The 27,508-nt window shown below is 44.1% G+C and overlaps 1 protein-coding gene and 1 long non-coding RNA gene across 2 annotated transcripts in view; one reads left to right on the top strand and one right to left on the bottom strand.

Annotated features, from left to right (window-relative positions):
* LOC127461109 (uncharacterized) overlaps positions 1–27,508 on the bottom strand; it is a 493,673-nt gene that overhangs the window by 443,746 nt on the left and 22,419 nt on the right. The window lies entirely within an intron of this gene.
* CRHR2 (corticotropin releasing hormone receptor 2) overlaps positions 21,501–27,508 on the top strand; it is a 142,391-nt gene continuing 136,383 nt past the window's right edge. Inside the window, exon 1 of the mRNA XM_051768395.1 lies at positions 21,501–21,718. Coding sequence (XP_051624355.1) covers positions 21,653–21,718 — 66 coding nt within the window. The 5' untranslated portion in view covers positions 21,501–21,652. The remainder of the gene's footprint in view (positions 21,719–27,508) is intronic.

The following is a 27,508-nucleotide window of genomic DNA, read 5'->3' as shown; positions in this document are numbered from 1 at the left end:
AACATCCTCTCTATAGAATCAGCAGCAATTATAAAATCTGACTTTGACTTGAGCTGGAAAGGAATTGTGATGCTCTGGATCTGCTGTTGCACAAACTGCTTCAGTATCTTCAGCTTCCTTTACTTAGAATTTACTTAGAGATGCTCCTGGCTGAAGGAGGACAGATTTAGACCTTTTAAAGCTACCTTTCTAAAAATAAGCACTCACCATGAGGGTCCTGCAGCTGCTGGGATTTCAAGGAAGACTTTGAAAGTTTGGCTCCACCTTCAGGGTCAAAAGCCTCGTGCTGACACAATGGGAAATGCTCTGGTGAGGGAGTATCCTATGGCAGGGACAGCAGGCAGCGTTCCCAAACACACACTGCTATTTTTAAAGGAGGGTTGTCTTATGAAACATATGACTTAGTGCTGCAGTTTCAAACAGGAAGTGTGAATGTGTGTTCTCTTAGCTGGGTAGGGAGAAGGATTATATTTAATTGTTGGGTTTGTGAGTGAAATGGAGAGACAGTGGAGTGGACACAGCACACCAGGCTGGAAAGGGTTGTTGGGACAGAAGAGCAGCATCAAGTCAATGCACAAATATCCTGGATGAACAAAAACCCCTAAATCCCCTCAAAAACCTGATCAAAAAAGCTTTCTGCCTCTCCCAGGCTGGCACACTGCAGAAAACCATCAGTGACTGATGATTTATTGCATAAATTCTTTGATAATTCTGTGCTACCCACCACGATGGAAGAGCACAATAATTTCATGCCACACCCCAGTTCACCACTGCCGACTCACACCCTTCACTATGAGCATCCTACTAATTCACACTTGACTTATTTCCACAGACTCTGCAACAAAGCCACTGGAAAGGAACTTAGTGCACTAAACCCAGGGAGTCCTCTCAGTTTTGTTCTGCCCTGGCTGTTAATGGAAAGGGTCCTGAACACTTGGTGCAATGAAATCAGATAATGCCCATAACTACAGGGAGAAACTTGTAAATAAACATCTTCAATATCTGCCTTTTGGAGGACTTTTCATGATTTCTAAACAATTAGCATTTTAAAAATCACTTCCCACCAGAAACTGCCCAAGAAACAGAGAGTGTGTAAAGCACACTGGGTTAGCTTGGCTAAGGGCTGGCTTAGCTTGCTTTTTAAATAATAATAATAATAATAGTTCTTGTATAATTTCATTAGATCTCAGTAATTACAGTCAAGATCAGTTAACCCTAATAATTAAGATTTGGCATTGGACTGGAGGTTTTTGCTTTGTTTTGTCTTTTTCATTTGCTTGTTATTTGGAAAGTCTTTTGAAAAGCCTTTTAAAGGCTCTCCAGCAACAAATGCAAAGCCTGATTTACGATGCACAGTGGAAGAAAGAGGGAAAAACTCAAACCCCCTTTTCTTTTTTGGAGTTGATTCGTTACCTGCTGGGTACTCTGTAACCTCCACTGTGATCAGTATTTCAGAGGTGTGATTGCTGTATCCAAGCAGAAGTCCCTGTTCCATATGGCATTTTCTGCAGGGGAAGAGATGGTTCGTGCTCCCTCACTTTTCACTTCCCCCTCCATGTCAGTTCACTTGCACCTCACTGAGCTGTTACAACTCTGTGTGAGCCAAACTGGAAACCAGATCACTGAGTCAACTGGGGTGAGAAAAGAACAACCAACACAGGTAAACATTTTTGCTGCTTGTTTCTACTAACACTATGTTTCTAAAATACCAGCTAAAAGCTCCTCAGGTGCACTGCTTTCAGGAGGCTGATGTAAATGCTGGGGGTTTTTTTTACCATAAACTCTTAACTGCTTTGGTATTTAATCTGAAAAATACCACTGCCGTGGTTCAGGCTGATTTGGTAAATATTCTTCAGCTCCATCATCAGCTCAGCCTTTGAAGGAAAAAAGAAATTAGAGACCACAAGCTCTTCTTCCAGTAAATGCCAAGCAATTCAAGTTTCATTCATCTTGTTACAGAACTTAGCAGCTGTTTCTTGGGATAAAAGAATTACAGTTCCCCCTCAAACTCAGTTCTTGCATTTGCTGGGAATATAAGGATGTCCAAACCTGATCAACCTGAGTTCATTCAGGTAATGTCTCTTGGCTGAGGCAAGAGAGGGGGAAAAAACTTACCCGTTAATCAATAGTTATGTATTTAGCTTCTCTTTTGACCGACTGGTTGAGTAATACTTGGTTTAAACATCTGAAATTTATCAGTGTCACTTCCCTGTAAAGTACTTCTGCCTGTATTACAAGTGACATTTCTTGCCACTGCTACCCAATGGCACAAGATAATTTTTGTTTCCTTCATTGAAAGGTTTCTCTCCCCACAGATGAGGTTTTGTCTGTGGTGGGATTGGTCACCTCAGGGCTTTGGAACTATGAGCTGCTGATTGAGCCACAGCTCAAGTAATGAAAAACTGCTCCCCATTTTGAGGGGTTCGGCAGTTTTTGTGAAGAGCTGGTGTGGATCCAGGTTGTAGTGGACAGCTGTCATGGAACAGCACGAGCTATAAAATGCCTTTGTCAGGGAGCAGCTACTGTTGTTGCTCCCTGAGGTGCAGGGACCAGGAACTGAGAGTGATAAACCAGGCAGCAGGACTAGGACTTCACTGGACAAGATCCTACCTTGCAGCACCTCAAAAGTGAGGCAAATCCAGAGATAGTTCAGCCAACAGTCCAAAACTTCAGGCAAGTTCGTACTGACGAGGTAAATCCAAGATTAGACCAGGAAGTTGAGGTTAGGATCAGGTCTAGCAATAATAACCTGTCAGACATAGTCCTGTGCTTGCCACGCTGGTCCATGGTGACAAGGTAGGTCCAAGGTCAGGCTGGGAGGTGTCAGAGCCTAAATCAGTGTTGTCCATGTCCAAACACTGACAAAAGACAGATATTCCTACAGCATAACTCAGGCCCAGGCTGAAGGACCAGGACTGAACTCAAATGGAGCCTGTGAGCAGGGGGTGTTCACAGAGGCCTCAGGAAAGGTTGGTCAGGGTTGATAAAGCCCATCAGTGCCATCAGGACCCTGCAGCCTTTTTCTGTCCACTGATTATAATGGAAACAGAGACAGCAAGCTCAGACACCTGCAGCTGATCAGATAAACCTCACATCAGGTCTAACATCAGTGTTTTCCTGAGTCTGTCTTGATTTCTGGTGGAGAACAGCCTAAAATGAACCCCTATTCAGAGGAAACTTCTCATCCCAGTTAGAAACAGGGCAATTTTGAAAACTGGAATATAAGTTATTCAGTACTGTTTAGTTTCCATAGGAGGACTATACTAGTTTCTGCACACAGAACAGAGTAAGTGATTCAGGCAATCCCTCCTCAGGATCTTTTAAGATCAGGTTGCTCTTGCCTGAAGGGCAGGAAGCAAGTTGAGGTTTGCAAAATCCAACCTGATGCTGCTGAAAGCCTAGAACCAAAGAGTCAAGTTAGAGACTCTCTCCCTGGAAAGCAAAACAGGCACTATTTAGGAAGGTGGTATGAAGGTTTTGAAGTTTGACTCCTAAGTCTCAGATGATCCAGATTTTCTTACTGTACTTCATCCTTTCTGATGATTGCCATTTTTCTTCTGGTGACCCTCAGTAATCCACGCATTTACCACCTTTAGGTGATGCTACAGTGACTCACTTGCTGTCACCTGGACACCAGCTGGTAAAGGACATGGCTTTGTATCCCCAGGGCTCTGTCAATCCCGTGGTTCCCCAACCAACCTCTGTAAAATCCCAGGATAAACTCCCGTGTGCCACTGATATCTGTCTTTGGGGCAATTTGCTCAAGAAGTTCAAGCAGCTCCTTTCACTAGTTTTCATCACTAAAGATTCCAACACCTCAATCTTGGAGGAGATCTCTTCTGTTTTGAATTTCCCCCATACTTTCTCTCACCACCACAAAACAAAACAACCGAGCCAAAAAACACTTGTAGCCTTAAATACACTCCCAATCCAAGAAGGGAAAATGCCAGAGAATCTGCACAGTCCTGCTGTTGCTCTTGATCCTGTATGGAAAACAATAATGTATTTTTGTGAGAGCTGACAGCATCTGTCTCAGGAGAAGATAGATTGTGGATTTATCTCCTGGGAAATATCTACGTTCTGCCATGTGCTGCCAAGGCTCAGATGTTCAGTCTGGTCTCAACCAAGCTAATTCTGGACATGGAAACAACATAGTTGTGTTTGTATGTTCCACTCAGATGAATTAGCCTTTGTAGCTGACCCAACGTTGCTCCCTTCTGAGAGGGATAGGGCCCAGGACAGGATGAGTTTCCATGACTGTCATCCTGAGCTTCCCACAGAAAGGAGAGCTCACACACTGCCTTAGGAGACAACAGTGGAACACCCATGGGTAAAGCAAACTAGTGAAGTAAATTGTGCCCAATTACCCAGTGGTTAATCATGGATTCTTGCTTCATTGCTAGAATTAGCCTAAATTTATGCTGATTATTGCACTGGACTGAGCCCTGATAGCAGCCCATCCCTGCTAAAATGAAGGTGTTCATGTCCATGAAGATCTTTGTGCAGACATCCAGATTCCCAAGGTCAGATGGTATGCCTTTGTATTTAAAAACCCTTAAAAATTTTTCTTCTATGAATTTTCCCTGATATTTCAATACTTATTCCAATTTTCCTCATTAATTCTATATATTTCTTTGGTTTCTACATTTTCCTTTCTCTTTCTGGGAGTGTCTAATTATGGGGAAAATATGCTTTTTATGTGTTATCTCCAGTTTAACGGGGACAGAGAATCTGAATTGTCTTCCCCTTTTCTTGGATAAGGACTCCTGCCACAGCTACACACTGAAACATCACCGAGCGGGAGCAGGAAAATACATTGAATTTTAGGCCATGTGGTTCCTGAGCACAAACATGATACTCCTAAGTCAGTTTTATTTTTGACCTTGACTGTAGGTACTGAGTTGCAGATAAGGAGTTGATTCATCCAGGGAACTCAGCACAGAATGAGCAGGTCAAACGGGCAGACATAGATGAGAGATGCACACTAAATGTGAAAATCCATGGTAATTACACAGCAGTGCACTTATGGATAAAATCCATAGGTGAAAACGACTTGGAAGGATATGGACTCAAAAGCACAGTTTAAGGAGCAAATATGGTCATTGTCATTTAGACTATTTTTCTTTTCTTTTTTTTTCCTGCTTCTTTCTGATTCTCTCTTCCAACCACAACTTCATTGTACCTGTTTCCACTCAACTTAATAATGCTTGCAGGACTTTAACCTTCCACTTCTGATTAAGTACTTGAGAAACACACAGTTTAATTAAAACCAGAGAGGGAAATAGATTTTCTTTTTCACTTGTAATTCTGACAAGGGAAAACAAAATTGAATTTTAAATGGATAATAGAAAAACAAAATTCCTCGTGAAATGAAATCAACAGTAACATTGAATGCTGTTTGTTTGAGGGCTTTAAAAATGTTCCATTATGAAATCCCCATCCCTGGAAGTGTTCAAGGCTGGGTTGGATGGGGCTTGGAGCAACCTGGGATAGTGGAAGATGTCTGTACCCATAGCAGGGGGTTGGAAATAGATGATCTTTAAAGTCCCTTCCAACTCAAACCATCTTGTTATTCTATGATTTTCCCTCTTTTTTCTTCATGGGAAATAAGATAAAACTAAAATCTGGTTTAATATGGAAATCAAACCCTGCTGCTCCTGAAAAAAACTGACAGGAGAATATTTCCATGGATGTGTTCTATTCTAATTTTTCAATGCGGTGTTTTATCAAACTTGACATATTTCCACGATACAATTTTCTCTTGACAGGTTGACATTTCCCCGTGGGAAACTCCATGGGAGTGTTTCTGATGGGTTGTTTCAGACGATCTGCAGTTCTTAAAGCAAAGGCACAACTTGTGGGATGCTGGAAAGAGTTACAATAGTTCCAGGGGGGACAGACCACTGCATTTTGTGTTCTACCTTATGGAATCCATAAATAAATACCAGGGCTTTATGCAGCAGGTGACCTGATGCCTCTTTATCCTGAGAACACAGGCACTGTAGAAAATCCTTAATGTGAGACTTAATGTCTTGACTCTTAATTAGCATTCCCCTACTAATCACTTAAGTCTCCAAATTTAAGCTCAGAAGCTGAACAGACTGAATTTACTATTGGTGTAAAATGAACTTACTGAAAGGCATTTATTCCTTGAAAACAAGTGAGCAGGACTGGGACTCAGCTTTTAAGCAGAGATTCCCCGCTGAGACTGATGAGAATTCCTGCCTTTTGTATGCAATGAGGGCCAGATTTGGCTCAGTAGTTCCAGCATTTTAAAAGTCTGAAGCTATATTCTAACTGGAACTGCACAGCAGAATAATTCCAGTACAGCTGACTTGCTCCAGCAACAGCACATCATCTCTTTTCTGCTTCAAATGATGTTCACGCAAAGGTCTTTATTTTTTCATAATTAAAAAACCAACCAAACAAAGCCAAACTGATGCTCTTTTTTGTCCTCTAAAAAATGACTGCGTGTTTGTGTTATTTCTTGTACTGACAACCTGTCTTTAGCCATTGAACTTTTGACTTAAACACATGAACCTGGGAGTCATTATGTCCTCAATTCTGAGACAACTAGAATTATTGATCTTAGACCTTGAACTGTCAGAGAAGGACAGGACAGACTTAGCCAGTGGACTACAACTGGTCGTAGCAAATACAAAACCAAGAGGATATTTGCTATATTACCCTTTTTTTTCCTTCCACAACAGTATTCTTTGAATTTAAAATGGACTATATTGCAAACACCACGTGTGAAAGATTTGGAGCCTGAAGGATTTGGTGTCTGAAGTATCTGGAGAAGGTGGTCAAAGAATGGTTTTTTTACTGTTTCTTACCATTGAAGAACTAAGAGCTGTTTGGTAAAACCACCAAGAATTGATTTCAAAAACAGTGGCAGAAAGTGATTCTTCACACTGCATGAACTGTGAAACTGCTGGGCTCACACAGACCTGTCCAGAAGTCAGGGACATCTGCATTTTCTGCCCATTGCAGTCACTTTTTTTTTTCATTATCCTTTATGCCTTCTCTCAGATGAGGAACCAGATACAGAGTTTTGGATTACAGAGAGTATGTTTTCACCAGAGGTGATTTGGTGCAGTTGAGACGAGGGGAGCAGATGTACTTGAGGGATGAATCTGAGCTATAACTGTTGACCCAACACATTTATCCCTATCCATTTTCCATTGCTGTGTTTCCTCAAGCTCTTGGAAAGTTTATCAACATGTTTGTCGTTGAAGTTTCCACTTACTTAAATCACCACTGCCTGTTGCTATATGAAATTAATCCAAAGACTGCAAACCTATTCACCTGACTGCAGAGCTATGAATAACATTCTTTGCATGCTTCAGTAATCACAGACAAGCCATACATCTAATAAGTGCTTTTGAACTACTGTCAAGCTCCTTTTTAAACCTCATTAAGATTGGATTACTTGGTTACATTAATCCTGGTGGCCTCATGCCAGTGGTCCTGACTCACACTAGTTATTGTAACACATTGGTAAGAATACAGGAAATGTCAAATTCGAGGCTGAGGTTGAAAGAAAAAAGAATCATAGAATACTTTGGGTTGGAAGGGAATTTTTAAAGGTCATCTAGTCCAGCCCCCCTGCCATGAGCAGGAACATCTTCAACCACATCAAATTGCCCAAAGCCCCATCCAACCTGACCTTCCATCTTTCCAGGGATGGAACATCTGTACCAGTGTTTTACCACCCCCATTCTAAAACACTTCTTTATTATATCTAATCTAAATGGATCCTCCTTCAGTTTAAAGCTGTTACCCTTTGTCCTATCACTCCATGCCCTTGTAAAAATTCCCTCTCCAGCTCTTTTATAGCCCCTTTAAGCACTGGAAGGTGCTCTAACATCTCCCTGGAGCCTTCTCTTCTCCAGACTGAAAGAAAAGCAAGAAGTTGTCCCCACGGCTCTTTTTGTTTCACAGGATGTCCATAGGTCAGATGAATTAAGGAGACAGCATCCTGTGCTTTCAGCATTAAATTATTATGGAGCTGGGGCACATAGAGTTGCCTTTAGTTCACTTCCAAAAACTTCAATAACTGCTGCAGCCCCCAGCATCCAGTGGAAGGGAGCTTCCTGCCTGCCATCCAAGCACAAAAATGCTGTTTGTTGATATAAATACCACACACTCCATGCTTTGCAAACTGGTGCTGCATTTTATGGTAACAACATAAGCATTCTGGCTCTTCCCAACCCTATACTAAGGGAAAGCAAAGAAGAAAATACTTGACTTAAAGCACAACATGTCAGCAGTGGAAAACAAGTGAGATTTGAGTTCCTGGCTCTCATGCCCTTGCCTAAGCCACTAAATCAATGTGGTCTTTCCTCCATTTTATGTTTGGGGCTTTTTTTTTTTTTCCCTGAATCTAAGAATCAAGATATCTGATACTTGGTTAGTTTGTGATTAATTATGAGAACTACATATTCTGGTAAGCCTCATAGTGTAGGTCTTGCTGTATGCAAAGATTGAGGTCTGAGGAGGCTGAAAATAAACACAGAAAGACTGACATAGTGAGAGAATGCAGATTATTATAACCTAATGCTTGGAGAATTTGAGATAATCTACTATTTGCATTTTGACAGTCACCCATCACAGAATCATTAGAATCACAGAGTCATTTGGGTTAGAAAAGACCTCTGAGAACATCGAGTCCAACAATTAAGCCAGCCCTGCCAAGTCATAGGCTTGGCACAGTGAGTGTCCTTTTCTGAACAGAGGAAGGAGAAATGGGCAATCCTAAATAAATCCTCTGAGTCCCCTTGGATATCACACTGTGAAAAATGAGCCCTTCTTGAAGACAGCACCACAGGGGAGAGGGGCTGCTGGGATGGCTCATCTGCTGCCCTCACCTCCTCAGTGGCAGATTAACAAGATGCAGGTGTCAGGAGTATTTGAGGCTGCCTTTTCTTGGGTTTGAGCTTTACTTGTGTAACCTACAGTCTTGTCCTGTAGAGGACCTCCCCACTGGGCTCACTGGGCTAAAGCCTGCTGTCTGTTTTAATCCTGAATGCTGTTTAAAGTAGTTGAACATGGTTCCTTTGGATAGAGGGGTCAAGGGATCAGTGGTTTTCCATTTCCCTCTGCTGCAGAAGTTACTTCCATGGCAGGTATGGTCCCATGCCAGAAAAGGGGATAAATCCTCTAAAGCAGGCAGTGCTCTGTGGAGACTCATTCAGCTGTGGGAAACTCCCTGTACCATAAATACCTCTTTCTTTCCTTCAGTAAAAGTATTTTTGTCTGTGTTTCACTCTATGGTCCCATGAACTCTGTTTGTCTCCTCCATAATTTTACTCACGAGTCAGATCCAACTGTTGACTCACCCTGCTTTTCCCTGCCTCCGTTTGGTTGATACCATCATTGGGAGGGAGGTGTGTGGAAAGCAAGTCCAGGTGTTTGAGGAAGCACATCTATGCTGCATCTGGATCCTGGTGTAAATCACACAGGTAGAGCTTAACCCGGCAACTGCACTTCACCTTTTGCCCCCTCAGGAGTTTTAAAAAAATTTTTCCCAAAGGAAAATGTAAAATAAATGACAGTGGGATACAGAATCATAGAAAAACTTGGGTTGGAAGAAACCTCTGAAGATGTCGAGTCAGTCTAACTGCTGCTCCAAGCAGGGCTGACTTCAAAGTCAGGCTCAGGGACTTTTCCCATGAAAAAAAGAAGAAATTTTCCACAGAAAATCCCCAAACTTACTTTTTAATGGCATTAGTTCCCTGTGGCACCGATAGGAACCCTTTGATTCTCTTTTTCCTTAAAAATTGTAGAATACATTGGAGTTCTTTCCAGTTTGGATCAGGAGGGATGTGGTAGCATGGTAAGAGACAACATTGGTTTCATTCCTTACTGCTGGTTCTTTCTGACTCCAAATAGGGGAATTTCAAGATTTATAATTTTTATGAAATACTAAAAGAATTGGAATTCTTGTGGAGCACCTGCACATGTACCCAAATTTTAATTCAAGCCTTTTAAAGATGATATGGTTATGCAGTCCAGCTGCATTTCATCATCACACATATCCTGATTCCCAGGCTGGGGTGTAGGAACCACTGTTTTCAGAACGTGACTTGTACCTATGTGTCTCACCAGCATCCTGATTTTTTTTTTATGTGGATTTAAGGAAAGGTCTGTGGGGTCTGTCTGCCATTCAGCCACTAACATTGACAGCTGCAAGTACCTGGGGAATATTATTCTGTCCATCCTTAGATGCTTCACCCAGTTGTTTCAAAGATATCAAATGAGACTCAATAAAGCTGTTGTTAAGTCTGTCAAACACCTTCTGTACCTGTTCTTGGAGCTGAAGGAAGTTGAACCATTTTAGATATAAAATTTTAGTCTTTCACAGACTAGAACTTGAGTTTTTTGTGGGTTTGGTTTTTTTTTCTGGGAAGAAATTCAAGATTCAGTCAACTGCTCCCATCAGCTTATCTGGAAAGAGAGTGTCTGACTTGCTTTCCACCTGAAAAAAGAAGACAGGACAAAAATTAGGCACCCTTAAGCATTTCAACTGCAGGTGCCTTCAGTTTAATCTCTCTCCCTCTGTTTTCATTAGAGTGTAAATTACCTTAACACTAATAATAATCTCTTCCTTTCCTTTTCATACCTCAGAATGTAAAGCAGCATTTATTGACAAACAGCCAGTATCTAGAAAACTCAATTTCTGAGCAAAAGAAGATTGTTTATCACCAATTCTCTGATAAATAAACATGAAATGATGCATCCCTTTCCTGCTACCATAACTCACAAAAATGCTGCTGTGCAAAGGGTTGTTTTCAGCTGACACAGCAACTGAGGATGGGCTGGATTAGAGAATCAGGAGAGTAGATGGATGAAAAGATGGTTAAGAAATGCAGAATGGCGAAAAAACAGCGTAAAAATCATTTTCCTGGAGAGCTAAAAGGAAATCCCTGTAAGTTCTTGGATAGCTTCATGTCTGCTAAGATGAATAAAGTGGTGGAATTGTAGAGGAATTTTATGAGATGTTTTCCTGGGTAATCTACAGGCTGAGTCCACCCACTTCACCACCTTTTCTGCAGTGTCCATGGAAACACTGGGGCACAGCTAGAAATGAATCATGATGGACCCAAAAAGCCAAATTGTTTTTACTGATAATGTGCACAGCCTTATCCTTCAGAGGATCCACTGCTGACTTCATCCACCCCTTCAGGTGAGAGGTTTCAATGCTGACATGGAACCTGGAAAAGGTTGAACCATCCCAATCTAAGGCAGCACAAGCAAGGGCAGTGTTTCTTTGTAAAGAAATTGTGAGCTAAAGGCATCTGATGCAAAAAAAAAACACCGTGGAAAGGGATTTTTGACTGATAATCAGAAGGACTAAAAGAAATGAAGACAAGCTAATCTTGGCTGAGCCACAGCAGGCCTCCAGCATGTATTTTAATGAGGCACTGCCTGAGTGCGTGGAGCATCGCTCTGCAAAAATTTCAGACCCTTTGAAACTGCTGTGGCTGATTGCTGCAATATTTAGAGGCATATTAACATGAATGAGTAAAAGGTCCTGGAGCTCTCCTGCCTGTAAGAGCCCTCATGTACAACAAGGCAGCACATGCAGCTTTGATTCACATTCTGGGAGGCAGATGTTCATGGCAGGGAAGTATTGCCAAAGGTGGCACTAATTAATTGCTGTGAACAAGATGAGCTTCAGAAATCAAATGCTCTCATGCCTAAAGCTGATGCCTCTCAGTGAGGATTTAAGGGTGTTGGAACAGATTTCAGTCACTGTAAAGTGTCATAATACCGTGGCAATGAAGAACAGTGAAGTATATGGCAAGTTATAACACTGGCAGGGTAATTTTTTCTCTCATTAAAGACTGGATGGGATTCATGTCACCTAATTCCTGTTATCTCCAGTGGAACTGTTCCCATCTGAACTCACTGCCCTCAGCTTCTTTCCCAGTCAAGGGATGGAATGGACAGAACTGGGATTTGAGTGAACAGATGGACCATAGACATCGAGTTTAGGGTAATGTAAAGTGAAGCTGGACTTCTTTGATTGTATTAGCTCTATGTCCTCTGGCTGTAAAGGGAGAGTGGGAAACCAGATCATTTGTAGGCACATTATAATAATAGTTTTTATTCAGCCCAATCCTACCTATGGTGGCAGTTTGTGAAGCCAGAAAATTTCCTAGAACCTCATTTCCTACATCCTTTTTTAAAAGTTTTGTGTCCTATACTGGACATCTTATGAATGTATGTTACACAGAGACTGAAATATTACCAGGAAGCTCTGATTAGTATGCAGCCTGTCTGCCTGCACTTATTTCTATTTATCAACATAATTTCTAGACCTCCTGTTTACCACATGGAATATTGTGCTACTGCTGACTCCAGTAACTCACAGCACTGAGACAACTGAAGGGCAAGAAGTAAAAGGGAAAAAAAAAAAGATGGTATGCAAATCCCTTGTTTCTGTTTCCTAATAGAAGATTAACAAGCTATTTGTTTGATTATCAGTTTCTTGGCAGTAAAATTTTTGCAAGTAATTTATGTACCAGTGGAAATGCTGTAAAAGCAAACTCTGTGGTCACATTCAGTAACTTCAGGATAAGTTTTATAACTTTGTGTCCAATCTGAGAGTCCTAACTCATAGGGATACCTAATTCTAATTTGTTTAAAACATGTAACACTGGCACATGTTGCCCAGAGAAGCTGTGGCTGTCCCATCCCTGGAAGTGTCCAAGGCCAGGTTGGACAGGGCTTGGAGCCACCTGGGATAGTGGAAGGTGTCCCTGCCCATGGCAGGGGGTTGGAATGAGATGAGTTTTAAGGTCCCTTCCAACCCAAACCATTCTGTGATTCTGTGATGTTTAGTTCACTGAATTAAGTCTGAAGTAACACACAGATGCAGATGCTTCCATGCCCCATATGGCTTCGAGGCACTAACTTTAGGCACTCAGCATGGAAAAAATGCAGCAAGCACAGTCCAAAATAGAAGGCAGTTATTCCTGGGAAAAGAGTGGTGCTTTTCTTCAGGGGTGACACAGCACTATTAGGCTAGAGATGGACAGAGATAAGTTATGTTGACAGCTGAATTCTAGGAAGTGGAGGTAGAAAATTCCCATTTTATGCATTCTTACACTCTCTAAGCCAGGTTCTCCCATGTGTACCTCCAGTGTAACTTCACTGAAATCCACATGGCTACAGGGTGTAAAATTGGAGTATTACTGCTGTGACTGACAAATGATTTTTTGTAAAACTGCTTCTGATTCATTTACCTGCCAACTGCTGAGTCAAATTTTTGAGCCTCTCCACTAAAGCTGACAGTGTCAGGCAAGGATGTGAAGAAATATCATGAACCTTTTTGTTTGTTTGCTGTGCTGTGAGCTCCCAGAAAAAGAGAAAAAGAAAAAGAATTGATTTCCAAACAATTCACTAGAAAAGATAAGAGAGCAGCGTTGTCTGACGATGGCAAGAAACAAAACAAACATTGCATTGGCAAAAAAAAAAAAGGTTTTCCAAGGAAATTCCTGACATACTGAGTGGTAGTTCCATAAAAGGAAATCCTGCCAGTGACTTGGTAGATCTGAGACCAGAAATTGCTGACTAAAATAATCGAGATCTCAAAGAGTTCAGAGCAGCCTGTCAAGGGAAGGATCTTCCCAAAACTTCGTCTGGTGAAACTGCCCTTCAGCAGGGAAGTTTCAAAGGCAATGATGAAGCTTGTCAGAAATGAGAGTGAGCCCCAAGAAATCTCTCTATTAGGCAAAAAGTACTTTTTGGGTTTCACCTGTTTCACCAGATCTCCACTAATGATGAAATGAGCTCAGCATTAAAATATGGAGACACCTACACTTACTTTTCTCAGTCCACAAGAGAAATCCTGTCCAGTTATTTAAACTGCAAGTCTTATTTAGACTTGATTGGGTATCTGAGCCTCAGTTCAGAATGAAAGCTCCTTTAGAATGTAAGATGACATTTCAAGCTAAAGATGGATAACTTACTCGAGCCCAAAAAGCTATTATTTGAATCAGAAAGGTCCAAGGACAAAGGGAAAATGGGAGAGGAGAGGGATAAGACTTACATGAATCTCTTTGCAAACCAGCAATTGTCTCATTTTTGCTGTATGTTCCCAAAAGTACTGTAATAAAAGTTCTTCTTATTGAGGCCTTAACAGTAACCTATAAATGATTTCAAGTTAAAAGGATTGGGGGTTTAGCCCTCAAGCTGAGTTGTTTCTTTTCCTTTAAGACTGCTGACATAAAAAAATCACCCCTTGGAGAGTGAAAACGAACATAAAGTTTAGGAAACAACCCTTAAACTACATCCTGCAGAAAGCACTTTTAACAGAAAATAGATGAGTCAGATTTTAGTGTAATCACAAGGGATTAAAGCTGGATGCAGAAATTGTGGGTCTCAGTCTTCATTTGATTGTCTGGTACCAGATCTCTTTCAGTGTGATAAAATACAGATGAACACTGCAATCTAAATGCAAAATGCAGAAGATATTTCTGATACAACAGTGAAAGAGGGAGGATCAATCATAAATTTCTTTCTGCTATTTGAAAATCCAAGGCTTATTTCCACAGAAGTAACTTGGAAATTATCTGGAAATAATCAAGTCATACCAAGGATCCACCAAAATGTCAGATCTACTTAGAGGGTATCAGTGGGACTTGAACTTCTGAAGCCAAATTAGGCAGCTCCTCCCATGGCACATTTTGCTCCTCCCGAATTTTTGAGGTGAAACATCTCTTGATAGTACATTTAACCATATTGTAAAGTCCCAGTGAAGTAATTGCAACCATGGCAAAGGTTTATGGAGGTTTCAGTGCTTAGATAAATATGAATTAACCAAAGCAAGTGTAACTAAGGATTTAATGATTTGGGATTGATTTCACCACTTTTGTTACATGTAGTTCCTCCTTCTCCTTCATGTGGTCCATGTAAAAAGGAGTCACTTATTCTTTCAGTAAAGCATAGGAATAATTTCTTGAAAACCAAGGAAGCCATGGGAGGAAGAAACCTTGAGGCATGAAATAGAACCATAGAATGGTTTGGTTTGGAAGGGACTTTAAAGCTCATCTCATTCCACCCCCTGCCATGGGCAGGACCACCTTTCACTAGAGCAGGTTGCTCCAAGAATCCCATCCAGCCTGGCCTTGAACACTTCCAGGGATGGGGCATAATATGTTTGTAATTGATACAAGGATGGTTGGATCACTAAGGGCTTGACACAGATCTCTGGCTGATGGAAGCATCACTCCACGTCTGCCCTGTCCCTGTAATCCCCTCTCTTCAGCAGACACTGGTCTGACTATTTTAACCTCTTCCTAACAAATCCAACCACTTTCCCATCACACATGATACAAACCAGCTGGGAGTGCATTTTTCACCCAGGTAATTTTTCACCCAGATAAAGGTGAAGGGAAAGTGTTGTCCTGCCAGGACAACCCCCCCAGATTTTTGCATGAGAAGTCTATCAGGTACTGATGTCAACAGTCCCTTTCACAGCACAAGGACAGAACAGTGCTAGTAACAGGGATGATTTAATGTCCATTGTGGTCTGTGATATGTTCTTCTCCCTCCCCTTTTCCCGGGGTGGGAACCTGATCTTAAAACCTTGTGGGGACACGTTGCTTGTTTTCCCTCCAGGAGGGTCCTGGGCTGAGAGAGGCTCTGTGCCTGCTCCTTTAGACACAAAATTTATCTCTGAAACTGCTTTACCAGGGAACTTTGGGATCCCCTCAGAAGAATGATATCTGGGCTGCCAGTTGTCCTTCACAGTCTGGAGCAATGCATCTGAAAGTCTGACTGCAAAGCACTTCATATCAACATCCCCAGATGTGGCAGATTTGTTGTCCCACATCTGGCTGGGGAAAGGGGAACATCTGGCAGTGCCTGCAGCCACCAGAACAATTCTCCCAGCTCGTGTGGGCTTGGTGGTAGTTGAGGTTTGTGGGGCTCCTGGGACGTGAGGAGCTGATGGAATCTCCCTGACAATAGGACGCGCAGAACACCAAGCTGGGCACGCTGTCACAAGGAAAAGCCCTGTGTTATTCCATGAGAATGCAGTACTCACATGGGTTCTATGGTGAAGAAAGCCAGAAAATCTATTTTATGCCTAAGAGGTGATGCTTCCACCTCAGTTTCCCTCTCTCTCCCCTCTCCCAATGCTTATACTACACCCCAGAGACTTCACAATTTGGAGCGATTTGAAACAATGGAACTTTCCTTAAATATCACAATTTTTTCCTCCATCCTTCTTACATTCCTTATTCAACTACAATTGCAAGTACTAAGGTACTGAAGAGGAAAAGGCTTCATGCCTTTGCTTTATCAGAGCAATTTCTGTTTTCCTGAGCTGTGCTCGTTACCGCCTCTGACCCACCTTTATTTCAGGAAACCATTAAATTCATTATTAATAAGAACCCTCCAGCTGACTTTCCTCCCTTGCAGGCATTATTCTGGTTTCAAATGTCATCATGGCATTCACTTGTTCTGCAAGAAGCAGGGAGGGGACTCCTCCTATTCCTTTTCCCAGCCTGACCTTTTTCGGATCTGGCATACCCGGATCAATTCACCTGCCTCTCTGGAACTGAGCTGAAACCAAAGTAGTCAAAAGGGGATAGGGCAGCACAACACTTTCAGAGATTTGTGGCTGTTCTGAGCTGTCACATCTCTGGAAGGGGTTTAACTTTATTAATTAATTGGATGAATAAAACATCTGATACGTATTTAAAATTGGATTTACTCATATCCTGCATGTGAGACCTAAAAAAAAAATCTATCCAGACCCAGTCTGTCCCCAAATGGGGACCCATGGGAGAGGGCTCTGGACCTCACCCAGAGAGAGGTATTTGGTATTTTCTGTTGGTTCCCTTTAACTGAGAGACATCTCATCCCTCTGAGACGTCATCCAATATTTCAGAGAGACCAAATTGTTGCCTCATTCACTCCAATTCTGCCCTTTGGTTACTCATGTCTTGTGTGGCGTTTGTGGTTATTACTGAAGAGGCTGAGGGAGCTGGGGTTGTTCAGCCTGGAGAAGAGGAGGCTCAGGAGAGACCTCATCACTCTCTACAACTCCCTGACAGGAGGGGGGAGCCAGGTGGGGGTTGGTCTCTTCTCCCAAGCAGTGATCAGTAAGACAAGAGGCCATGGTCTTAAGCTCTGCCAGGGCAGGTTTAGGTTGGATATTAGGAAGAAATTCTTTACAGAGAGAGTAATCAGGCATTGCAATGGGTTGCCCAGGGAAGTGGTGGATTCACCGTCCCTGGAGGTTTTTAAGATGAGACTGGATGTGGCATCAGTGCCATGGTCTGGTAACTATGGCAGTGTTGGATCAAGGGTTGGACTTGATGATCTCAGAGGTCCCTTCCTGTCGTAAGGTAAAAATTGTGTGAGCAATTTTCTTTACATTTCTGTGTGTTTCACCTTGGCATGGCTGGGTGCAGATAGTAAAAAATGCTACACCACTAATATGGCTGCAGGCCTTGTGCCAAGATGCCAAGAAGGAGTTTTGGGAGGTGAATAAAGTTTTCTCATCTCCTATGACCACCTGTTGTGGTCCAATTAGCAGGGAACAGCAGAGCATGTTTTCCTTATGTAACCAATGTTGTGTGAACAAGAAGCTGAGCGTCATGAGCACTATATAATCTGTGTTTCTCCTAATAAATCCGACATTTGCCTGATCATATTGATCCTGGAGCAATCTGTCCATACCCTTCCATCGATATCTGGTGCCTGAGAAGCAGGGACTCCAAGTTCGTCAGTTCTCTGGGACGTAAGACGAGCAGGAAGAGCCGAAGGAAGCAGCTGTTACAGGCAGCACTGCCCTGGTGGATTCACCGTCCCTGGAGGTTTTTAAGATGAGACTGGATGTGGCATCAGTGCCATGGTCTGGTAACTATGGCAGTGTTGGATCAAGGGTTGGACTTGATGATCTCAGAGGTCCCTTCCAACCCAGCTGATTCTATCATTCTGTGAAACTGCTTTTCAAGTTACTTTAGTTTCGTTGTACAAATTCCTCAAGGTTATGGACACAGCAAGGACCTCACTGTGTTATAGATGTCACACCAGGAGATGGCCTTGTCCTTCCTCCAGTGAGGATGCTTTGTGCACAGTTTCATCACTGAGAGCAGTGGGAATACTCATGGGCTGAAAATTGAAGATATAAGTTATTTCAGGAGCCTTAAAGAGGGGGGGGGAAAAGCACTACCAAACAAGCAAAGGGGAGTCATCCTTGTATGGGCATGACTGCAAGACATATCTGAAAGTTGTTTGGGCAAGAACTGAACAACTGGGTCCGTGCCATGATCCCATATGGAGACTTGCTCCATCCAACTGATCAGAATTGTCTTCTCCCACATTCCCAAATCTCTGCATATTGCTCTCATATGTCTTAGTGTGTTTCCTAAAAGAGCAATGTGTGCCATATCCACACACATGAGTCTGTGTGTATCTATGCCCTTATATGCCTCTGTTTCCATGTTAACCTTGACCAGTTTCACCCATAAAGCCAGGCAGTAGGATGAATGATCCTACAAGTTTTATAAAAGGAGATGACTGGGAGAATCCCCAGGAGCACCATGGCTGAAGGAAAAGCTGCAGCATGAGCTCAGCCCTTAAAGACCCAGAGAGGATCCGAAGGGAAGTGACCTTATATGCAACCCAGTCAAAAAAAAAGCTTTGGTTGGACTTTGCAACCAGCTGTGAGGGGGAAAAGCCCTGGGCATAAGACTGCAGGAATGATTTGTTTAATCCTTACATAGTCACAATTCGGGGTTGTTTTGCTCTGTTTCAATACAACTTTTAAGATTACCAGGCTCTGGTTCTGGATAGCAAAAAAAACCCACAGATAAATCATAACAGAAAGTCGTGGAGCCACATGATGGAAAACCTTCCTGCTTCCAGGGCACTTGACCAATGTATGTGCATAGGCAGCTCCAGGCTCCCTTTCCCAGTTCTCATGAGTTCACATAATCCTGTCACGTGTGAGTTTCCAGTCCCGGAAGTGGATGTTTAAATGCAATAAAAAAATGTGCTGGATTTATTCCTCCTTTTTGCATTTTCATGAACAAACCCAATATTAATTGGAAGCATGCAACTTCGGGATATGGGTTTGTTTTCTTTTAATAATGAAAGGAAGCAAATGTCAGTGTGCAACAAACAGGAGAGGAAAAACTGGGCAGGCTTAAATATTTAAATATATTCAAACTGTTGAATAACCAGAGGAAAAGGGAAAATAATGCTGCTTTGTGAAAACTTCGGCCAGTGGAGGATTTCAAGTTTTCTAGTGTGTGTAAGTGCCCATCTCCTTGCTGTACTAAATGGGATTCCTGCATGGGATTAGGAAGTAGGATTACTCTGAGGTGTTTTAGAGATGGTCAGAAGCTGTCTTATGCCTTTCTGAGCCAATGACAAAAAGCAAAATAATTCAGCAAGGCCTCAAAGATGTCCAGGTATTTCTACTTCTGAGTAAAGCCTGCTAAGCTGAGAATTTGTTGGAACTCTTTCCTCTGTGCCACTATTACCTGTATGCCAATCGATTTTGAGTAAAAAATGCCAAACGAGGAGGGTGGTGGAAAGGCACTATTTTGTGGAGGAAAAGGCACCATCTCCCTGAACGGAATAGATGGCTACAAAGGCAGAGCATGACATTGTTCCCTGTGGAAATGTAGCAGCTGTGCTGGGCAGGAGCAGGTCACGACTGCTCCTGCTCCAGAATTGTGGCTGAGGGCTGTGTGCCTCAGGACACGGCTGGGCTTTTAGGGACAGTCCCAGCTGCAGCTGGGGGAAGGTGCTGACTGTGATTCACACACAGCTGGCCCTCCTCTGGGCAGATGGGATGGAGCAGAGGAGAAAATAATCTTATCAGGCTCATTGCTGGCACTGGGAATAGCAGGGCTTGGCCTGGTGCCCACAGCCTGACAATTCCACAAACACATCCATTGTATGGAGAGGCCTCGCTGGGTGGATCACGGAGTGATTGGACCCAGGAACTTATGGGCCCCAACAGGGTCAGGCATCCAAACCTGTAAGGCTCCAATTCCCTTAGCACCAACAACCAGAGGGCCAGGAGCCCCTTGGGCAAGTGGGCATGAAGATATGGGGTGACCTCGTTTTGCTTTTATTTGCACAGGGGTCTAATCTGGCAAGTATTTGTAGATGAGAAGAGCAGGACAAATGGCTCTTGTTTCAGAGACCAAGTGCACCAGGAACAGCCACACAGGCAGTTTTTGGGTTGCCTGGCTAGAAGGGTGTACATGCTGTTGGGGAGTCTTAAAAGGCTTAGTGCTGGGGAAAAAAGGACTTCTCATTGCAGCTGGGGAATAGCAAAGGAGATACTCCACATGCTTGGAGATTTTCAGAAAGATCTGCTGATGATTTGGTGACCAGCAAACTGGAACATTTTTGCCCTGGGGTACACAGGAAGCTGGGAGTCTTGCTACTCATTATCTTGGAGGTGGAGGTCCTCATCACACCTTGGGGGTGCATCTTGGGCCTGGGGGATGTCCCCTTGCTTCTGGAGGATTAACAGGTGGTTCATGTTGCACAGTGTCAGGGAGGATTCTACTTTTCCTTAACAGACTTGTAGGGGGTCACAGAATCATAGAAATACTTGAGTTGGAAGGGACCTTAAAGATCATCTTGTTTCACCTCCCTCCCATGGGCAGGGACACCTTCCCCTATCCCAGGTTGCTCCAAGCCCCGTCCAACCTGGCCTTGGACACTTCCAGGAATGGGGCAGCCACAACCTCTCTGGGCAACCTGTGCCAGGGCCTCACCACCCTCACAGGGAAGAATTTCTTCCTAATATCTTATCTAAATCTATGCGCTTTTAGTTTAAAACCATTCCCCCTTGTCCTATCACTATCTGCCCAAGTAAAAAGTTGCTCTTCCTCTTTTTTGTGACCCTCCTTTAATGCACTTTGTGCACACTGCACTTCTTGCCTGAGCAGTGGGGAAAACCTGTTGCTCCTGAGAGTTTTTGAGCAATGGAGTTAACAGTTTACCTAATGCCTGGCAGGATGGGGTGGTGTTGAAGGGATTTTTAATTCTTCTAGAGGATTGTGGGAGACATCTGCATTTCACTTAACTTTGTAAAGAGGTTCCCATTGCACCCAGAGCCTGGGCAGGGGAAATCCTCCTGTGCCTGGAAAGTTCGAGGCAGTGGAATTCCTAAAATAGGGGAGGGTGGAGGAGGCTTGTGTGGAAGGCATCCCCATTGCATTCACTGCTTGGGGAAAAGGATCCCCAGCGCACTTAGTGCTTGGGGAGGGGGTTACCCCACTGCTTCTGGAGGACTGCAGGCAGTGAGGTTCTTCTTGCACCCAGTGCCTGACGGAGGGCGGAATCTTGCGCTCAGTGCAGGGGGAGAGGACGGTCCCCGTCGCTCCTGGAGGCTGTGAGGGTCGCCCTCCCCCGGGGGTGCCCCCCGCCGCCTCCATCCCCGAGGCACCCTGGGCGGAGGGCGGGCTCGGCTCCCCCCTCTCTCCCTCCTTCCCTCCCTCCCTCCCTCCCTCCCGGGGGTTTGCCCTGGGACGCGCCGGCGGCGCCGGGCTTGGCTCCTGGACGGCGGGCAGGGGTCAAGGGCGGCAGCCGGGGGGGAGATGGCAGCGCCGGGGCAGCTCCGAGGCTCCGGCTGAGCCCCGGGGACACCCCCGAGCCCCCCATGGCCGGGCGGGCACCGCAGCGCAGCCTCCCGGCAGCGGCCGCAGCCGCGCTCCTGCTCCTGCCCGTAAGTGCCGAGCACGGGAGAGGGGCGGGTGGCAGGGGACAGGGACAGGGACAGGGTAGGGACAGGGCAGGGACAGGGACAGGGCAAGGAGGGAGGGAAGGAGGGAGGGGGACGCCCCACGACCGCGGGGAACACACCGGGGCTGCCCCGGGCGCTCCGTCAGGGGACTGTCACTCGCTCCCCCCGCAGGTGCTGCTGTGCCAGGGCTCGGAGAGACCCCGGGCGGGCTCCCCGGCAGGAGCTGCCCGTCCCGGGTGCCCAGGGATCCGTCCCGCTGGCCATTCCCTGCTCCATCACAGGTGCGCTCGGAAAGGGGCGTAGGAACACCCTCTCTCCACCCGTGGCTGCTCAGCTCTGGGTCCGCTCAGAGCCCCGGGGCTCAACCGTAGCCCTTCTTAGTGTCCCTTTCCCTGTGGAGCAGCAGCCTCTCTGTCCCTTTCGTTGCCAGAAGAAGTCTCAGCACAGGGACCCCGCTCCCTGCCCCAGAGGGGAGGGGTTTTCCCTACACCTCCCCGTTCCCTGGCTGGTGCCCGTCGTCCCCGACCTCTGGCCCTGGTGCTTCTCGCAGCATGTGCCCGAGCAGGGATCAGCAGCAGAGGTGGTGAAGGGCAGGGCTCAGCCCACGCATCCATCCAAGCGTTTGCTCCGAGTTTCTCTCGAGGGAAATGCACGGGAAGCTTTTCGGCGTGGTCCTTCCCCATCACGAGCATCCCCCTGGGTGATGCTGAGATGAGGTGGAGATAAGACTGGCCTGTGTCAGGTTGGACTTAAAACAGCTTTCCCAGCCCACATTTTTAAGTCAAGCTGAGTGCTTTGGTGACTTGTTTGTTTTGACCGATGGTTTCAAGTGTGTTAAGTCAGACTTGCAAAGCAAACGTGAGGGATTAAGCAGGAGGAACACTGATCCTGTGCAGAATTTGTAAAGGCTGTTCCCATAGCATTAAAAATGTGACAGTGACTCTTCCAAACCAAAGTGTAATTGGTCTGTCTTTAGCATTTCCTTAGATAAAGAAAGAAAATCTCTTTTATCTCCTTAATTATCTTCAATTTTGTTTTGGCTTAGGTTTGGTTTGTTTGGGGTTTTTGTTTGTTTGTGGCTTTATTTGTTTTCCTCTACTCTAGTTGACAAAGAAAGATAGAGAAAAACCAGGTCAGGAAAGGCAGCAGGCTTCAAAGAGAAGCAACAATTTAATCTGAAGAGCAACAATTTAATCTTAAAATCTTTGTGGTAGCTCTCTTAGAAGACAGAGAATACTTTCCAGTGTGGGGTTTTTTCCAGTCAGAGATCAGTGCACATGGAATCACAGTGGCATGGGTCTACACACTGGTGTTTTCAATCCCAAACCATTTTTTCCTAAACTTTGTTTCAAAGTCCTTTTTCTCTTCTAGACTGTATTTTCCCTTACTGACCTACTTTGGTCCATAAAAATATCTCAGTTTGCATTTAGAGAGGGGGTCTTGACAATGAGGTTGTCAAAAGTACTCAGGTACTGAGTACTTAGCCAGACTAATTCTTTCTCAATGAATCAAAAAAATGTTGTGTGCTTTCTCTGCGGATATAATCTGTGGACAGATTTCCAGTTCTGCTGCAACTTTGCATTTGAATTATTTCTGTAAATTTTGGTTGTTATGTTGCTGCTTTAAAACAAAACTGCTGCCTCAAAAGAAAGAAAAGAAAAAAAAAGAAAAAAAGTTAATAGTCAATATGTCAAGTTTCCCTAAAGTGTGGTTAGTCTGAGGGAAATGTGTGCTCTGAATATATTCCACTTGCTTTTATAAAGGAGCTTGTTTGGATGTGTGATACTTAGGGAATCTTAGGGATTCATGTGTACACCTGCCAGGGAAATAACCTGTTGGAATTTGATCTTCAGCCGCACCTATGGAACAGCTCCGGCTGCTCCAGCTGTAGCAAAAGCTTTTGCTGCTCTTCTGGGGAGTGTTTTCATCCGTGATTTGTGTTGGTAAATCTGTACCTCTGCTTTACAGCTGGATGAAACTTGGCACCGAGAAGCTTAAGAGCAATGTTTTGAAACTCTGGCTCAAATCCAAGGCTCTTAAGTTCTTGTTTAACTTGAAAACACTCGAGAAAGTGGACTCGAAGTCGATGACTTTATTCACATTTGTGGATTTGAGGAAAGGAATAGCTTCTTGTGGGAGCAGGCCCTTACCCAATTAAGGGAGTTTAAGTTTTCACAGCAGCCAAGCAATTGTGTTTTATGGGAACTGCAGCTTTGCAACGCCCACGAGATGAGGCAATTTTCTAGCACAGAATTAGATCTACCACATGAAAATGCTGGTGCAAATGAGCTGACAGATTTCACAGGGCTGGTCAGCAAAAAGGGTGAAGACTTACACTGAAATTTATGTTCTCTTGAAGAGGTTCTCTACATATGATACACTGGAAAAAATATTTAATGTGGAAACCAAACAAACAAATCCTAAAGCAAATTAATCTTTTTGACATTTTGATATAAAGTCCTCACTAAGTTCACATAATTTGGAGAGAGGGATTATTCATCAAAACCAAGAGCAAAGCTCACTATAATTCATATGTTCTCCTGAAGTTGTTAAAACAGCCCAGGCAGTGTGAGTGTATCAGCCAGTGGTGACAAGTTAAATAATATTCCTGGTCTGAGACTGCCAAAATTCAGCCCTATTGTGAATTAATGCAGCATAAACATCTCACTCATCAGGAGAAGCCTTTGCTGGGGTAGGACTTTGGCAGGGTTTAAATCTGTAACCATCTCATGGCAATTACTGGGTGTTTGAGGGAGGTAGTTGTGTGCTGGTGTGTTGCTGACTGGTCCTTTTGCCATGAAACACTTCAGTGACGATATTCAGAGTTGCCCTTAGCCAGCAAGAAAGCAGCTTTAGCTTTTGGTCATATAAGGCATCTGCTTACACATTATTATTCTGTCCAGAGCAGAGGAGAAATAATGATTAAGTCCTCTAAACTCTGTGACCTTCATATTCCAAATCAGAGCACGGCTGTGCATGCCCTGCTGAAGCCTGTGGAGGAAGAAGGAGGAGCAGGAAGAAGAAATCTGGTTCAGACTTTTTAGTGTCAGCATCCTAAGTTCTAACTCCACTGGTACATTCAGATTTGCAGGACAGCTCTCCAGCCTTCGGGCCAAGTGCCACAGGGTGGTTTGTGCCCATGAGATTAAGCTCCTTCAGCTTCTAAACCAGGGAGATTTTGTGCAAACTGCCCAGTGAGATGGTCCGTGGTGCAGCCTAACTCCCAGATCATTCCCAGGAACTGTTGGAGATACCACTATGATTTCTTGGGGCACAAATGTGGCCAGGAACCATTCTAAAAATTTAACAGTATAAATGATTAAGTACTTAAAACAGACCTTTGCACTGCTTGATTCATTAGCTTAGATGGAGTGTAGCTGCACTGCCATCCCTCACACTCTCCATGAGTACCTGAGGGAGGTATTTGCCTCTCAGGCAAACTCTTCATTGCTTTGAATTTGGCAATTAGCTTTCTTTGTGTCAGGGATTACTGTGGGATCCCGCTGGTGATGTGCTGATCTGAGAGATTCATCACGAGAAGAACAGGGTAGTGGATAACACAAACTTTTTTTAGGAAGCGTTTTGGTGTTTTCTGTTTTATTTTAATTTTAACCTATATATTAGTAAAGCAAATATTTTAAAAATACTGTATTAGAACAAACATTTACACATTTATAGATTCTTTTAATGGTTCTGCAGATTTTATTTTTGGGGAGAGGGGGAGGTGAGGAAATGTGGGTGGTAACAACAGGCTGCACACACTGCTGAATCTTTTCCTTTTTAGTTTATCTCACTTTCAGGTTTGCAGCACTGCAAACCCAAAAAGGAGACTTAGGGGGGAAGCTGATTTACTTTAGATTAAAAATTTATCCAGTAAATGACATTTCTGCAGGAATTTCTTCTTCTACACTGTGTCTATAAATTGAATCAGATAGATCAGATCTTCATCACGTCCACGTCTTTATTTCTTTTAATCCACACCAGTTTTAATCCCAAATGTAGTCTGCTCTCCCTTAAAGTGCAAACATGAATTGTTGGATGTAAAGCTGGAGCTGTCCAGCGAGCCACTGGTACCTCCCTTTCTCCTGTAGATTCAGAATAACATGTGTCACAGCACTGCATAAACATTGTCTTTGCTTCCTTATCTATTCATAACAACTAAACACTTCCTGATAGTTTGCTTTATCAAACTATTTCTTTATACAGAATAACTTTCCTTTACTGGTAATCATTTTTTAAAATCTTAATTGCTTTGAAAACAGCTGTAATTGATTTAAGCTGGCAAGTGTTGGGTAAAGAGCTTTATGTGTTTTAATTCTCTTCCCTGAGGAGCTGAATAAATTTGGTTGTGGCCGTTGTTACAAAAGAAGACAAATGGAAACTACTCATTGAGCATCGTGATCAGTCAGCAAACAGCACTGTCCTTCAGAGGAATGTCTGCTTGAATTTCATCAGACATGTCCAAATACATGAAAATTTCATTTCCAGTTTCTGTTGGGGGGATATTTGTTAGATGCTTCCTGCAATGCTCTTTGACATGTAACATGTCAGAGCTGTTGGAAGTACTGCCAAGTTCTCTGGGTCTGGGATCATCTGGGTTGGCTCTCCCAGGAACATGTTCTGCTGGATCTTGACAAAGGCTGGTCCATTTGGGAAGAGCTGTGGGAGGGGCAGAAAAGAGATGGATTCCAACATCCTGTCCTGACCTCTGGCTCACCAGTCCCTCACTGCTGGACAAGGGAGCCCAGGTTGGGAGTCAGTCCCACTGCTGGGAATGTGCTGCTCCTGCCTGTGCACGTCGTGTTCCCCAGCCTGACAGCTCCATTGTGGAGCTCCATGAGTGGAGAACTTGGGAAGGGTCCTTCTCCTGGAATGATCAATGACACGGCCTGTGTTTATACAGATACACGGCGTGTTTTCGCTGAATAAGAGAGAAAATCCATTTGGTAATTCAAGAGCTCAAAGGTACTTCTTCAGCAGAGCTGCAGGAAAATGAAACTAATTAAAGCCCTATAAACTTTTGCATAATCCTGGCTGAGTAACTGTCCACTCTGGGCCGTGTGTGCCGGGAAAGTAAATAGTGAGCAATGCAGATGAAGATCAAAATACATTAGCTGTCCTCGCTGCAATGCTAAACCCTTGCCCTGGTAATAGTAGCTGAAGTGCCAGAGGACGGGAAAGGAGCCAGTCTGAGGGCTGTGGGATAATCTGTGTTGCTGTTCCCCAGGTTCCTGGGATGCAGGACACTTGTTGAGCGCTGCCATGCCTGCGCTGCCGTAGTTTTGGGAGTGCTGTCCTCCAGCAGAGGTGGCTTTTCCATTGAAAAGGAAGGAGGAAAGAAGGCAAAAGTGAAGGAAAGGAAGTGTGCTGGTGTGTGGGAGCAGGTTGGCCGTGGGGCTGCCAGCCAGGCTTCGCTGGCGGCTTAGCCAGGCCGGGACTAAAGTATCGATTCCCTTTGAGTGGCAGTAGCAAACTCCCCCAGCCCAGACAGAGCTTGGGTTTCAGGAGGCCCTGCCAGCAGAGACAGCACCAGGGGCTGCACTTTGCAGTGTGGCCATCACAGCTGTCACCTTGCTGCTTTCCCTGTTCCAGCCCCTGGACTACTTAAAAGAGTGCTCTGCTCCCGCTCTTCCCTTGCTTCGGGGGTGAAGGCATCCAGGGACCTACCCACTCCTCCTGTTATCTACTGAGTCTTTCAAAGCAGAGAGGAAGGCCAGGGTTATCCCTCTGGCTGAGGAGAACAACGTCCCAGAGGACAGGAAAGAATTTTGA

Source organism: Manacus candei, unplaced genomic scaffold (assembly GCF_025592945.1).
Source record: "Manacus candei isolate 608988 ecotype Guabito, Panama unplaced genomic scaffold, ASM2559294v1 h1tg000094l, whole genome shotgun sequence".
Classification (NCBI taxonomy): Eukaryota; Metazoa; Chordata; class Aves; order Passeriformes; family Pipridae; genus Manacus; species Manacus candei.
Note: the sequence above shows the minus strand (reverse complement) of the source record. Positions and strands in the feature narration are given on the sequence as shown.